General features: G+C 35.3%; 1 protein-coding gene across 1 annotated transcript; it reads right to left on the bottom strand.

The window, feature by feature from the left end:
• Positions 1-8,536: 8,536 nt before the first annotated feature.
• Positions 8,537-13,774, bottom strand: gfi1b (growth factor independent 1B transcription repressor). The gene is made up of 7 exons (XM_053478640.1): positions 13,652-13,774; positions 12,895-12,998; positions 11,601-11,786; positions 11,157-11,386; positions 10,886-11,023; positions 9,671-9,836; positions 8,537-9,216 (listed from the first exon to the last, which is right to left on the bottom strand). Exons 2-7 carry the CDS (start codon positions 12,989-12,991, stop codon positions 9,038-9,040), a joined length of 996 nt encoding a protein of 331 aa, XP_053334615.1. The 5' UTR covers positions 12,992-12,998; positions 13,652-13,774; the 3' UTR covers positions 8,537-9,037.
• Positions 13,775-17,294: the final 3,520 nt, after the last annotated feature.

The following is a 17,294-nucleotide window of genomic DNA, read 5'->3' as shown; positions in this document are numbered from 1 at the left end:
AGAGATAGAGAGAGCGCGTTGGACGCGTAGTCATACAAAACTACAATACTATTAAATTAAATTATTTAATTACTAATGTTTATGTAGATTTTTATTCTACTCTTATAATCCTCCACAGTTAAAAGCCATGGAAAGGATCAAATTATACTTTTGACAGTTGCATGTTTAAGTGCATATGTTTTGATGGCTCCAAGTTGATTTAATTAAGCTTACATTTTGTTATTAAAACTGTTCTTAAACATTTAACATATTTTGCAATCATTTTATATGGTTAGTTCAAATTCAATTTTTTTTTTATTTGTCACATACACAGTCGTACACAGTACGATATGCAGTGAAATGCTTAGACAACTGCTCGTGACCTTAAAATAAAAAAAAAAACTATAGGAAATAAATATGAAAAATAAAATAGAAGGTAAATTTAACTAAGAAAAAATTAAATTAAATTAAAATAAAATAACTGTACAACAAAAATACACAATATAGAAATATATGAATATTTCAAAAACAATAAGGAAACAGCTGTACAAAGTAGATATAGATTTATGGAATTTTCGTGTGGAATGAAGTTAGATATAAATGGTAATAAAAAATGGTAATGTCCAGGGTTGTGCAATCCACATATTTAAAGTGTCTTGTCGTGCAAATATGCTTAAAAGTGATTGATTTAAAATGGCTTGTGATAGTGATTTAACTAATGACCATTCATAAAGGCTTAACTTATTCACCATTTATAGTTATAGGTTGTTAAAAAAATATTTGACCACACCATCCCCCTTTAATTTTTCTCTTTCTTTTTTTTTTTTTTTTTTACAATTCGACCACTTACTTATTAACCTCTAGTTAAGATTTTTTTTTTAGTTTCTGTTTATGTCCACTTGGGGGCAGCACAGTTTCAATCAGCTCAGATTTTCACAAATCCTTCTAAACACACCTACAAAAAGGATTTTCTGTAAACAAAAACAAAGAAAATCTGTAAGAGAAATTAAGCAAAAAAAAAGAAGCTTTGGTTTATTGGTTATATTATAAATACACATATTTCATTGATTTATTCTGTTTATTATAAAACACCTTTGGTTATTATTCTTCCTAATGTGAAAGGAAGTAATTTGGAGTCTTAGTTCAACAGGTATCTAAACATCTCTCTTTCAGAGAAAAAAATGCCCACAACCTTTAATAATCAAGATAAATCATATCACATCATTGATTGACACTAATGAATTATGTTTTTATTTAAATATGAATGAGATTTGATTGTTAATTTTTTCCCATTATATTAATACTGTAACTCACCCTGTGTGTAGTTTCTGACTGTTTCCAAACCTATCATACTGTGATTACACATTCCTGATTTCAAAGACATCTTTCAAGTCACTTTTAGTGCATTTTGTTGTTAATCTCTCAGACCCTGAATAGCTTTGTCAGCACACAGCTCAGCAACACTCTCACCCTACAAGGCACCTCAGAAAGATTTCATGTTTGGAAGTGTGGAATCGAGTTGGTGGGGACCTGGGGGGCACTCACTCACTCTCACTCACTCATCTTCCATACCGCTTTATCCTGTATTCAGGGTCACGGGGACCTGGAGCCTATCCCAGTTGGCTTGGGGCACGAGCCAGGATACACCCTGGACAGGGTGCCAATCAATTGCAGGGCACACACACATACATACACTCATTCACACACTACGGGCAATTTGTGAACGCCAATTAGCCTAACCTGCATGTCTTTGGACTGTGGGAGGAAACCGGAGTACCCGGAGGAAACCCACCAAGCACACAGAGACGGGAATCGAGCCTGGCCAGAAATCGAACCCAGACCCTGGAGGTGCAAGGCGACAGTGCTAACCACTACATTCAAATGGTTTTAGTTACAACTTAAGAAAATTAGCTATTTTACTACTGGTTCTAAAAATTACAGACCGCAATTTTAGTGTCTGCCTGCATAATTGGTGTTATGAAGAGGGGCAAGAGCAGGGCATCTGGAGCTGCACTGTTATTGTTTGCTTTTACTTAGTGAACTGTAAACTTAAGTTGTGAAAAGAGAAGGTGAGTTCAAGGAACAGAGGGGTATACATAATTTCATAAGACTGTAAAAAAAGGTAAAAGTTGCAATTTTGTCTGGAAATGGCATAATTTCAAGTGTACTTTGGCGAATTTCATGAATCTTGATAAAATTCAAGTATCAGGGTATTTTAATTAATATAGCTTAGGATACTTAGGCAATCAATATAGCAATGAGCATAAACATCAATATAACTAAAATATATTGTTTTATTAAATATATGGTTATTTTGATTTGGATTATTTTGCATTTCTTGTCATCATTTTTTAAAAGTTAACACATCATACATTCTTCTTGTATTTCTGGGGACAGTCTGTGAATCTTGGAGTCGTATTAGCCTTTTAATCTTGTTAGTTTCACTATTAACTCTTATGCTTGCTCACAACAGATATCATAAGTTATAGTATGACACCACAAAGGGGTGGATCTCCTCTCACTCCCCAACATTCAAAACAAGGCCTGCTTTTACTTGGCACTAACTCTTACACAAAGATCACTTTAACACTCTCTTAGTAGTTCGGTTTTGTTCCTATTACACTTTTACAGTGGATGTGCTACATAAACTTAATTATTTAAAAGAATATACAGGTTTATATTTTTAAATGTGTTTGTAAACTATAATCACTGACACTTAAAAGTTTTCACAACAAAAAGTTATTAAAGATAGAGCTTTGTGGGTCACATCGTACCCCGTGTTACTAGGCCATTGTTGAATATTTTCCTATTAAAGCACACCCTGTAGAGATTTATTGCTCATACAGAGGGAAATTTAAAAAACTGCTTTTTACAAGGAGCTAAGTGACTAATATTTAGATAATTATATATATTTTTTTAACACTTTCATCTTCCTGTGATTTGTGTAATGATCATGAGATCATAGAAAAGAGAGCTGTCTTGAAAACAAATTTGAAAACCTGTTTTTTTTTTTTTTTTTTGTAAAAACAGAAATTCAATGTGGCAATATATGACAAAAAGGTTTTAAAATCTGGTTCTCTTATTTTCTCTCATTTATTTAATGTTTCCCCTTTTTTTTTTTTTTTTAGCAGAGATGTACTATTCCCCAAGCACCAGTAATTAAAATGTAAATATCTGGTAAGAGTATCTGGAAAATTCATAAGTAAATAATGCATTTAAATGAATTGTAGATTTTTTTTCCCAAGAAAAGAGCAGTTATTAAAAAGTCGTAATAAAAACTGCTGAAATGACTCTAACCAAACTTCATCCTGCCCCAAAATTTTGTCCTCACACTGAAAATCTGTCACATGATTTCTCCACATTTGTCCACCAAAGCATGACATGACGTGCCTTTATTCTCTTCTTTTTTTTTTTCTTGTGCAACTGTTCTTGTGAACACATGACAGCTGATTCCAGCATCATATAAGGAATGTATTTTTGGGCATGCCACAATTCATACATCAAATTTCTCTTGAGCTTTGACTGAGATAAGGAGCTGCGGCTTCCTACTTCATCTTATGTAACTTTAAGTTTGAGGAGAAGGAGGCCAGCCGTGTTGATGGAGGAAGCGTAAAAACTTGGCTGTGCCAATCAGTGGTGTGACTGCTTATGTGTTCCCAGAGCTCTGTTGCTCTCTGATTACCCTCGCTCATGGTTCTATCTCTGTGCTCTGGCTACAGCTCCTCCCTGAACACAGCTACAAGTGTTCTTGCCGTTAGAGTCTGACCCGGGTCAGATAAGAACACTCCCGTCATCAGAGACTGGCCTGTTCTCTGAGGCCTGTACGCCCCAGATTTCACTTTAAGACTTTTAGGGTTTCTCTATAGCTCTGTCTTTTGCATAATTTTTGTAAGATGGGTATAGGGTATAATTCTAATATCCTGTTCCTTCCTTCAGGTTAGTTGGTTAGTTGTTGTTGGTGTGTTTGGTTGTTTTAACACCAAAAAAAAAAAAAAAAACTGTTAGAGCCTTCTCTTACAGAAAGAAAGAAAAAAAGAAAGAAGCAGAAAAAAAACGGAAAGTCTTCTTTGCCCCTGTGTAGTAGCTGTCAATCATATAATATCAGCCCAGTGCCACCCAGCTGTATGCATTTCCTGTGTCCAGTAAACGCTACCACTCAGTTCAGTTAACACACTCTTTACATGTCAGGTCTTTTTTCTGACGTTACTGTTTCTAGAAAACAAAAGAAATTAAGAATGCAATTTTACAAATACATCTCCTGCAAGTAGAGGCAAGAGTCAGTTATTCCTGTGCTTTTTTTTTGCACATGTCTCGGTGGATTTAAATAAAGATTGCCTCTTATCTCCCCCAAGCCTCTCTGTAATCTGTAAGTTTCTAACCATGCCCTGTCTCAAAACTTTCTCTATCTGTGAATTCTCTCTATCCATCTCTCCGCTCATAAAACACACTGATAGGCTTTTTATCTGGAACTGTTAGCCGCTTCCCTTGTGCGCTGAAGCTTGGAAAGGTCTTACCAGGTGCTAGTTATCTACCATTAAGTTACAGGAAACCAATGTGTAATGTGTAAATTATCGTATTGTTCACTAAGCAATGTGAATTCAATAGCTGTAAGAACACTCTGACACTGGAGTCTCCTTCCATAAATGCTAAACGGTTGTCTGGCCATAGACACATTTGCAACAATATAACAGCAAAAGCGACAATTATGACTTACAGCAGGAACTTTGGTCAGAGCCGCTTTTAAAGAAAATGAATCAACACTTCCCCACTGATGAAATTAACACCATAGTGGTGTAAAGGTGTTTAATGGATGAATATTCAGAACAGTCAAGTAGGAGTAAGGAGACTCATATACTGTTTTTGCATCTTTTGATATGGTTCAGTGCTCATACATGCATATAGTAATTGTGGGAAAATTTTTCATAGGAAGTTTTCCTTCAGGAACAGCAGCTGTAGGATAATCTGAACTTAGGTGGAAGTTCTGAGGAAAGCATGACTAAATTAAAAACAATATTTGCAAAAGGTTAGGACAAACGTGTTAAAATCAAATAAATAATTTTAAAATAGGGTTTGTTAAACTTCAAATATACAGTACTGCAATTATCCTAATTATCCTAATTCAAATGCAATTTAAAGTTAATGCAAGCCATCACAACAACAGTTTTGTGGCAGTTTTTCTTTCTTCTAAAGGCTTAATTTCATTCTTGATAAGTTTTTGATAAGCACTCAACCCTGCTCCACCGCCTCGAACAAAAAACACCCATTGAGCAGGAGCTCAGCCAGACTGGTTTGCATATGGCTCATTTGCTAAACAAATTTCTCTGTCCTCAACCCAGTTTCTCTTTATCATCAATCCATCGTCCCCTGTGTGGAACCATGTCTTTATAAAAATCTACATTCCTTGATTAAAAACTTCAGGACAAAGCTTATATTACACTTGTGTTAGTTAGAATCGGGTTGAGGGGATTTTATGAGCACATGCTGATGTTAAACAAGGATATACACCGTTTCTTTCTTTCTTTCTTTCTTTCTTTCTTTCTTTCTTTTCTTTTAACCCCATGTCATGATTTATGCCCATATTTCCTGAGGGTTTAACAGTTTTGGCACTTTTGCTCTGTCCAATGTGTCAACAAATGAGACGTTTTATTTGATTCAAGCTTGTCCCTTTTTGTGTGACATTTTATAAAATCACAAAAACAAATTTTAACTGGTGGGAAAAACAGCCTAATGCTATACATGTGAGCATGGGTACAATGCCTGTATTTTTTAAATTAGAATATTTACAAAGCTATGGTAGGACTTAGAAGGTAATGCAACCCTCATCGTGTCACTAGGCTACACATATTGTGAGATACACACATACACATGAGGAAGTAACAGACAGACTTGTTTCTGTCCCCTTTATTTCCCCTTTAACACCCCCCCCCCCACCCCCATCCCAGAACAGCAAACTGACTTGTTCCCACCCTGTCCTCACATTCTTCCACTTGACTGCCTTTGGGACATTCTGATTTGATCTATGCCTTTGCACCAGGATGCAGGTGTAACTGTCTGGTTGTGGACCCTGTTACTGGGTTAATACATAAACAGTCATTTGCATAGGCACCACAGATTTGTTTACCAACTACCAAAGAAGAGGTATTGTCAGTTTCCCCTTGCACACTGATTTTTTTCTCTCCAATCACCCCTTTCCTCCACAGACAACAACTTTGTTTTGAGCCAGGTTTAACGATTCATGTTAAAGTGGAATAGCTGTTATTTAAGTGCTTACATAACACTGGTGCATAAATTTGATTTATAATTTTCCAACACAGTGTTCTCGTGCTTGTTTTGCAGATGTTGACACTGAAGGTAAATTGATGAAAACCTTTTTTTCTTCTTCTTTTTAATCAAAAACTATGCCCAGTGTAGACTCAGCTTCCAATACCTGGCTCACCAGAATAGAACCTGATTGGTGGTCTTCTTGTTTTTTTTCTCTACACTTTAAGGTTTGACATATTATATGTTTTGAGATGCTGCCCAACAAGGTTACAAAGACTGGTTATTCTTCTCTGTACTCTTTTATGAACAACACATTTTCACCAGAAACCATAGTATTCAGTAAAAACTCAGTTATGAGTGAAAATCCTAGCTTGTCAGTTTGAAACACTCAAACTAGGACATACAATGGTCAACGTCTTGAGATCACCTTTTGATACATTGTTTGATATAAACACAAATTTGAGCTCTTAGCCTGTATCTGCATAATTCTTCCTTGCACTACTTTCACACAATGAATTATGGCCATGGTTGACTGGATGATTGCATAAATGGGGAGATTTCCAGGTGTTCCTATTAAATGGTGCATTTCAATTAATGTAACTTTTGACTCAGAAAGGGACACTGTACACTACCATTCGAATGCCTGAATTTGAGTGCACTCAACTATGAAGAGCATGTTATGATATAGATATCGATAAATGTTAACATTAGATATAGATAAATGTTAACATTTATCTATATCTGGCTATGACAGCTAGCCTTTTATATGAACAGTATAGAAGCATGTTGACAAGGTAGTGACATAAAATGTATGGATTTCTTAAATAAATTAGTACTGTACATTACTAAAAAGGTTCTCATGACTAAAATGATACTGCTCATCCTAATGTATTAGAACTGATATATTGTAGTCATATGTAGAGATAATTTTCTCCTTTAGTGCAGTTACTCTGATACACTAATGACATTAGATAATCCTATAAACAAAGATTTGGTTATATTTTATCTTGTTCTGTTAATTTTCTAAAAAAATTTAAACAAATGTTCTTCAGGTGCCAACATCTGACAAATAACAAACAGAAATTTTAACCAGAATTGTATCAATATGTTGTAAGTTTTGTTTGTGATTTGTGCTGTGTTATTATTATTATTATTATTATTATTATTATTAATTCATCTATTCATTTTCTTTTTTATAACACTATAATTTGCAATGACATCAATCCTAGCGATTAACATAGTAAAATATCTCAAAGCTCAACTTGTGTTTTACAACAAAAATCAAAAAATGATTTTATTACTTTTTCTGATTAAAAGTCTTGCCAACTCAAAGCTTTGGAAATGTGATTATTAGATTGTAGTTTCATATATATTCAAAATCCATAGCTAAAAACAAAATCATATTTACATTGCAGTTGTTACAAAGAACAGTCTAAACCATCACAAGGAAATTAAACGTCTGAAAAGAACATATTGTGCTGATGTGGGATTTTCCTAACTGTCTCTTTTGTTTGAAAAAGCCTGTGCGTGTGTAGCGGTGTCATCAAGAATTTGTTTGTCAAAGCAGCTGAAGCTGGATTGATGGGAGTGATGGGAGTGTCTGCAAATCTCTCTCTTACTGTTTTCTAACAGTGGGACTAAAGCCCTTGTGCTAACACTTCTGTTTTACCCAGATCTCTCAAAGCACTAAAGCCCATGTGATTCTTATCTTTTAGTTTATGCTGTCAGTTTACGAAAATATCCAACATATGTAAATCTTTTACATGAGTCACCCTCCTGGAAGTCAAACACTCTTGGGTTGTGAGTATGTGTGTGTGTGTGGTGTCTGTGGTGTGTATGTGTGTGTATGTGTGTGTGTGTGTACTAGTTTATTTCAAGAGAAATATAATGGAATTTATGTTAAAGCTATTTTTCCCCCTTTTTTCACCAGACTGTGAAGTCCATTCATCCAGTCTCTTGAAGTTTACAAACCTGCTCGACAAGTGATTTGCATGTCAGAGTTCCAGGGACACATTCATATGACACTAAAGCGCACAGAGATTTCACACTGCCTCTGGCAAAAAAAGTTCACCAACGACTGCAAAGCCAACGGGATCTGAGCATCCGGATCCTCTACAGGGCGGACACACGAAAACAAACACACTCAGCTCAACCTATCCAGACCGTTTTTTTTTTTTTTTTTTGTCCTTTAGAGACAGAGAAAGCTTTTACATATATGACATACTGCTTTTGATTTAGCAAATCACTCCAAGGTTACACATTTACTTATGTTTTCATTTGATTGACTTGAGACTGATTTGATTTAAAAAAGATTAAAGCAAACTTTATTCACATACTTACGTCATTTTCAACACAATGCGTGAACATGACATTTTATAAATATTACCCGTTTGGATACATTTACAACTCACTTAAATATTATTTATATAAAATATCAAAGGTTGTGCTCTTATCAGAGTATATTATATTAATGGAAATTATTCAAACCACATTTAAAATGCTTACAAGGGCCCCAGGTAGAGGACCTTGTATAATAAAATACATTGCTTTGCATTATCTTTTCAAGTTAGGGGTGGGGGACTTTAACCAATGGCCTTACTTAAGTGTTGAAAAAAGCAACATGGCAAGCAAATAATTACTTCAGTTGATATTGATATTGGAGAGGTGGTTCATTAACATTTTGTACTTGCAGTCTGTGAAGATGTAATTAGTGACTCATATCTCTGTTGTTCCCTTCAGACTGAATTTCTTGCAGTCCTGGCCTTCATGCCAGCAATTGTCCACCTTCATAATGGGGTCACTTCAGGCCATGCTGGCTCTCGTGGTGTCTGCGGAGGTCCACTTTCCTCTGGAAGCCCTTCGAACAGATTTCGCAGCCGAAAGGTTTGAAGCCGGTGTGTTTGCGACTGTGTGTGATGAGATTGGAGCTTTGGCTGAACGCCTTGCCACAAACCTGACACTTGTGTGGTTTCTCACCTGTTTAAGTCGTTGAAAAACAAAAAAATTATTGATCAGTTTTTTTTTCGTAAGAAAACCTTAAAAAACATACATGCACAAAATGTTGCATTACTGTTCTCCAGAGCTTTTCTGTCTGAAGAAATAACCAGAAAATTCTTGAAACTCCTCCAAACACGACTTGAATTAAAATCTTTGTTTAAAATCAACACCAAAAAAAGATTTGCGTGCAATCCAGATTTTCACAGGTTCACTGGAAGCAATATAGCCTGCCACGAAAGAGGAAGCTTTCACAGAGACCTGAGCAAAGCAGGATAATCAGATATGCAAACGAGGCCTACATTTGCTTAGCTTCTTTTCTTGATTTATCTGTTGAAATATTACTCTTGGAAACATGCTCCTGGGAAACAACGTGGCTTTGAAACATCAAAGCTGTCCAGGATTGATTTCCATCGCGCTCTCTCACTTTGCTTACCTGTGTGGATGTAGGTGTGTTTCTTCATGTCGGATTTCTGATGGAACCTCTTGCCACAGTACTGGCAGGGGTAGGGCCGAGTGTCTGAGTGGATCAGCAAGTGTGTGGACAGGGTTGAGGAACGCTTAAACGTCTTCCCGCACATTTTGCACTCGAAGCTTCTTTCCTTTTTTTAAACAAAAACCACATATATAAAAAAATTTAACCAGATTTTCTTGTATAATAAATAACACTCCATTTTATATAGACTCAAACATAATTTGTTGGCATGTGCTTTTGAGACCCAAACTATTATATGCCTTATGCTTTGTCTTTACAATTAATTATAATAACAAGTATTATTTGGTCATTTGAATAGATTCAAGTGGACAAAGTATTTTAAATTTTTGCTCATTTTGCTATTTTCATTATTATGAGTGAAACCATCTGTGATGTCATGTGTAGCATGGACCCTACCATTTGTACACCCCTCTTTTTTGGTTTGGGACCAATTATGCCCCCAACTAGACATAAAAATATATCGCTAAATTATTAAATAGCAAACAGGAATAAACTCCTTGTCCTGCTTACTAACTTAGAATCTGACCCAAAATGCATTAAAAATCTCGCAGCATATAATTCATTAAATCAATAATTTACGAGTTAAAAAAAAAACTATTTTCCTTATTAGATTGTTTTATATATGTTTTATTATATCAAAGATGATCAAATTTATCTCTAAATATTTTATTTACTCAATTTCATATTAAACTTACTTTATTCTATGGCCCAGTATTATTTCTACAAAGACGATAAATTAGCTATTAGTCAATCGAAAATAATAACCTCAATAACGGTTGAGTAAATATGTCTAAAAATATGGAAATGAGGTTTATAAGCCCACAGTGAGAAACATAACATTTTCTTTATTTAAAAAACATCTTTGCTAAGATGAAATCTGTGAACTCATGTCATAATCCCATATATCATAAAACAAATGATGCACTTGGATTTTTAAAAGGAATGTGCTATTGGTTCAGTTTACTTAACCACTTGACTTTTTATGACACCATTTGTGCAGATAATAATATCCTTTTTTCAGTCCGATATTTATGCATTCTTTTAAAATCAGAACGATTAATTTGAACACAGGTGGCCGTTCTTACTGTGCATTTAACTACTATTTGTTATCCTGAGTACATTCAAATTCACATAAAACAACCCTTGTGTTGTTACCTGAGAGTGAATGTTCATGTGTTGCTCTAAGCTGATGGCATGACCGAAGGTTTTTCTACAGATGCTGCAACCAAAAGGTCGTGTTCCACTGTGAGAACGTCTCACGTGGACCTCCAGACCATGAGGAGTTGAGAAGTCCTGGATAATACCAGATAAATAGAAATGTCTTTAATATTCAAAGAGATGGTTCTAGTATAACATCACATATAACCATATTGATTTGCTTCACCAGCTATAATTAGAATTTCAAAAGAACATGAAAGATAACCACCTTATCACAGGTGATGCAGTGATAGGTATCAGAGGTAGGTGAATAGTGTGTGCTGCAATCCAGTGGCTGCTGATCTTCCTGGCTTTGCTTAAATTCAGACCCGTATAGGTTGGATGCATGCTGTAGGATGGACGAACGGAAGCCTAGCTGCCTGAAGTCAAATGGAGAAGACAGGGTTTCCCAGGCATAGGATGGCTTATAGAAGGGAGGGAATTCTGCCATCTGAGGCTCTGAGGACAAAAAAAAAGAAGTCTGTGTTTGGTGACACCTCTGATTGTTTATCCAAGGCGGGTACCCGCATGACCTGAATGCAACATAAACACTTTTTTTAACGAGCCTATCTAAAAAACGGACCAAAGCATGCTCTTTGATCAAAAACGAGATATGGAGATGTCAACAGTCGGCCCTCCTGCGTAGACATGCCAAGTGAGTTCTGGCACTTACCAGAAATGTAATAAGGCTGGCCAGCTGTGGCGGACTGCTCAGGGCGTAATGGGATGGGACACTCTGGTTTGTTTTCATGCTTCACATAAGAATAGGGTTCTGTGTGAACAGATTCTGTCACAGACTCCAATGGCATCTTCTTGGGTGAGTCTTGCTCCATTGGTTCTGATGGAGCAGGCACCGTGACTGAAAAAAGAAATGCAGTGTTGAAATAAAAAATAATATAATGTTTGTGACTGTGCAGTGTTTTTAGCTTTCTTGTAAGATAAAGTATGTGACCATTTTAAACAGATTAAAATTACAACTGAACGTGTTTATTTAAAAAAAAAAATGGATTATTTATAACAGTCACTTTATTTTGTCTGGCTTGAGGTTTAGACAAGTGTGTGCATCTGGAGGTTTTGCTTGAAGCATCATGATTGCATATTTCTTCCTCCATCACTCCTGATGATTTAAACTGGATTGGTTCATACAGGTAAAACCCCAATTTGGACTGGATCAGTTAAGTTAACTTTCGATCAGACATAATACCAAAAGTATTGGTTTTATTCCCAATGGAACATTTTGTACTTTAAATATATATTGATGAATATATATTACAAAATTATTTAATGTCCTAAATAGGCTTAGGAATAAAGTTTACCAGTAAGATATATACATACTTAAACTACTAAAGTGTGTACTACTCTTAGTAATGCTAATCTAGCTCATGGTTTATGCATGACCGTTTTTAAATAATTAAAGGCTAATTAAAGGTGCCACCAAATTCACTTTCCCAGGTACAATATATACTGTATATACTGTACTGTCACTTATTCATTAACATTACAAGAAAATGTATGAAATAATGGAGCTTCAGGTGAGTCTAAAGGCTCGCTTGAATGCGCATTGCTTCTTAATTCTTGACTATAACTGAAGCCTTTTAAAGAATGGCTTGACAAATACTAACTTTGATTAACGACATCCACCAATTGCTTTGCTCTCTGTTATTTACGTAATATCGACTGTTCCGTTAAAACAAATGCGCGCAGTCACCCCAGCGATCGCAGCAGAGTTTAAACAATGACTCAAAAATTAAGACATAACAAAACACTTTAACTGTTTTTACTGTAGATAATTAAGTAAATGCAAGTAAATGATTGTTTTGTAAGAGTTTTATTCGTTTTGTGCCGTTGTGGTGCGCTAAAGCTCCCCATGTGCACAGAACACCGCGGATCAGACAATCCTGATGAGAAGTTTAAAATGTCATCATAACTAAAATGAAGTCCTACATTTATTAAGACCATCCACATACCTGCGTCGGCATCTTTGTGACTTAGATCCGCGTCCACGAAGCGGTGCGCATGATAAGAGGAGGATTTTTTGCTTTTCACCAAAAATGAGCGAGGCATCGTGGAGCTGTGAAAAAAATAAAAAAATAAAAATAAGGCATTAATATAAAATGTTTTTTTTTGTGTGTTTAATGCATTTTGATTTCCTCTGTGTTTTTATTAGCCTAATTTGCGGGAACAAACTAAATCGACAGGCTCATCCAAGGATTTGCATAGACTAGCCTGTAAAAGCTGCGTATGGAACAAAAACAGTAAAGATGTATTAGAAATCACGGACGTCCAGATAATTCATACATTTTATTATATTAGATTTATACATAATTGTTTTGATAAATATATGAAATTTGTGGAGTAATTGTGAAGAAAGAAATGACATCAAGCTAAAACTTTATTAGGCTATATTTTGTTCTACATTAGACATTGATTCTGTTTGAATAAATTGAGCTGTGTAATGCACCTTTAATGTTGTATTTTACAAACATTTCCTTACTGGAAGCACATAAACACACCGCACGCCCGAATAAATGCTGAAGAAGCAGTGTGCTTTTTGGGTCCTCATCTTTCATCTAGTTCATAAATTGTTAATAATTTAACGTTGATCGAATGCTCCCTAAAACTGAACAGTTTAAAGCAATTTAGCCACATAATAATTTCGTTTTTTTTTTTTATAAAGAAATTCACAAAAGTGACAAGTCTTTGGTGAAAATAAACTGTCCTTACCTTTAACTTTTCCCTTGCTTCTCTTTCTTACTTGCTTTCCTCACCAGAGGTGTCAGTGTACTCCAGTCATAAACCCTGTGCGTGTGTGCGTGCGTGTGTTTGTGTCTACGTCTCACTGATTTTCAATCCGATAATGTTTTTGCGCTGAATCTGACCGCGCTGCTTTCAGCCAGTCAGCGCACGACTCATTTGCCTGAGCGAGACATGATGTGGCTTATCCCAAATAATTTCTAACTTTTACTATTTTTTAGGCGTAAAAACAACGCCCAAAATTAAAGTTTTTAATAAGGTAACGTTTACCCCCCCCCCCCACACTTTCTTTAAGAATATTAAATTCTCTCTGTAGAAAAAAAACAATCTTATTCTGAATATATTCAGGCTATAACTATAAATATAACTCATACCATCAACAAATTAATATTACACGTTTACCAAAAACAAAACAAAACAAAACAAAACACAAAAACACAAAAAATAAGAATTTTCTTTTTGGGTGTATTAATTAATTGGGTGTATTGATTTGTTGATTGGTTGCATCCTATGCTCTATAAATTGTGTGACTCTACTTATTTGGATATCTATTATCCATAGATTATATGGATATATAAATGTGACAGTTCTTTGCTTAAGATTCATAAAAAAAAAAAAAACTCACGTGACTGGACCACCTGAACGCACCTCTTAAACATACACACCAAACCAGAAGTGCTGGAGTGCGCCTTGTTTAACCTTGCTTTTATTTGCTTTGGCTACAGTTAGAGTGAGGTTTAATCAAGTCGGTCTTAAAACAGAAGTAATTCTCTGGTAACTATTTGATTTGTGTTTACAGAGTGCAAAAACGGCAGCGACAAATTAGCTTTGAAGTAAATCTGTAAACTAGTTTTTGACTTGCTGGGAACATTTCAGTAAAGGTGAATAAAGATGTTCGTTCCGTAAAAAAAAAAATCCTACACTTCCACTGCAAATACTGCACTGAATAGAAGCCTAATACAGGGTTAGTTTCAAATGTTTATAAATTATATATTTTTTGAACAGACACTGTTAACTTACACAGTTATGCTTTTAAAATTCCTAATAAATAAATTATCATACTTTTCGTTTTAAACATATAAGATAATCACCACGTCCATCTTCATATGTCATTATGGCTGATACACGCTGACTCAAAATAAATAACAGTAACTGTTTTAACGTTGCGTTGAATTATGTATTGAAAAATAAACGATTTCTGGCGACACCTTGTGGACTGAATTTTGTATTGCAACGAAAATTTTTGGAAATTTGGAATTTTGGAAATTGCTTTTTTTCACTGATTTTTTCCTTTGGAAACACCAGCAATACTAAGCTCCATGTCATTGGACTGTGAGAGGAAACCGATGTACTAGAAGGAAACCCTCCAAGCATGGGGAAAAAATGCAAACTCCCCAAGGTGGGACTTGATCCCTGGATGCACGAACACATAGGTTAACCCACGAAACACTATGTGAAAGCAGCTAGTGCAGTGCCCACAGTCATGCAGATACAAGTCAAGATGCTTTAGTAAATGTTTACATCAAACATCAGAACATGGAAAAATGTACCTTCTGTAATTCTGATGTGGTTTTAATATGAACAGTATTCAGTATTAATTAATTAACTGTATAACTGCTTCTTTTCTGGATTCAAATAGAATATTTAAGTTTACACAAAACGTTGCAGAAATCTAAAATCATCCATTGAGCAGCAGTCCTGTGATGACAAATGTCATGTGGATTATGTCAGAAGAGAATGGCCAGACAGGTTTGAGCTGATGGAAAGGTTATTTAAACTCCAATGACCAATTTTATCATCATGGAAAGCAGGATAAAAGCATCTAAGAATGAACATAATGTCAAAATAAATTACACAGATTGATCTAAATTGGACAGTTCATGAGAAAACTAATGGCTCAGCTCATTGCCTCATGAGTATTGGATTGTGTCATGTTGCTGTTGTCTTTTTTGTTGCTTTTTTGTCTTTTTGTTGCTCATTTGCACATTTGCATGTGCATTTTATGTTGTCTTTTGTATAGTACTAGATAGTAATTTTTTTGTCCCAGCATGTCAGCAAATTAGGTGTCTTGGTTAGCTATTTTTGTTAATTTATGTTCTTAATTTTGGTTGTATGTATTTAGCACATTGGTCCTAAAGAAACGTTGCTTTGTTTCATTGTGTACTGAACTTTATACGGTTGAAATAACAGCCTACTTGACAATGAAAGCCTACTTGACTTAACTTGAGTTTAGGATTTAACAAGGAGCAAGCACTGACAATCACCTTAAATGTTATATGAAACAAAAAAATAAACTTTCAAAAATTATTTTATTTCACTTTTTAGTATTAATCTTTTAAAATATGCTATATTATTACTGTATCCTAGTACCCGGGTAAATTATATGAACCACTAAAAAAAAGGAAAACAGGGCCACCTGCAGTAAATAGTCGATGTAGTATCAGCACTGACCCACAAGAGGGCAGTACACACCTATAAAATACATTGTATAACCAAAAAAAAAAAAAAGTAAGAAATTCCATTTTTCTTCCAGATTTTCTTTTTGTATTAAACAGAAGTTTTAGGTCCTGTTGGTAACACCAAATTTTTTTTTAATTTGAACTTTTTTCAGGATTTTTAAGACATGCACACTTGCTGTAGGTTACATTTTTAATTTTCTTAATGGAATCTTAATGGTTAGCACTGTCACCTTACACCTCCAGGGTCTGGGTTTGACTCCTGCCTTGGTCTGCATGGAGTTTGCATGTTCTCCCCATGCTTGGTGGGTTTTCTCCAGATACTCTGGTTTCCACCCACAGTCAAAAGATAAGCAGATTAGACTAACTGGCGTTCCCAAATTGCCCTTAGTGTGTGATTGAGCATGGTAAGGATGTGTATGTGTGTGCCCTGCGATAGGTTGGCACCGCCTTCAGGGTGTACTCCGCGTCATGCCCTGAGTATCCTCAGATAGAGTCCAGGCCCCCGGCTTTATCCCATATACTGAATGAATTGGTATAGACAATAAGTAAGTGAGTAATAGTTTACAGAGTAAAAGAATATTTAAAGAGAGTACAAACATTATTGAATATCATATCAGTTTCGATTTTGTGAATGCACCAGCCATATGGAAGAAATGCATTGACTCCAAAAGTGTTAAATAATACAACATGTAAACTGTATGAGTAGACTATATTATAGAATTTACTAAATAATTCACTAAGATAAAACCATTTACGGAATAAAATATATTACAATAGTTAAAAATTGAAAGGTAACTCTAGAATACTATATTAAAAGTACTTTTGCTCATAATACCGGGATATTTGGGCAACAAACTCTAATTTATACTAATTAATCGCGCATGCGTACATTGCTCGAGTCACGCGTAAAAAAAAAAAAAAACCCGCATAACCGCATCGCATCCCTCCGCCCGCTGGAAAAACAACCCTGGACCCAGATGCAGAATTAGGTAGACTTTTTTGCATCAAAATGCGACTTTGTGAGGAGAATAATTTCGAATAACGTGTTTGTAAAACCACCCTGACGTTGTTTATCACGACACCACGGGGTTCTATGTGTAGATAACGTGTGATAACGCGTAGGGTCTATTTTCTCTCTCGCCAGGTGCGGAGGT

This window comes from Clarias gariepinus, chromosome 19, assembly GCF_024256425.1.
Source record: "Clarias gariepinus isolate MV-2021 ecotype Netherlands chromosome 19, CGAR_prim_01v2, whole genome shotgun sequence".
Taxonomy (NCBI): Eukaryota; Metazoa; Chordata; class Actinopteri; order Siluriformes; family Clariidae; genus Clarias; species Clarias gariepinus.
This window is presented reverse-complemented; position numbering and strand designations above follow the sequence as displayed.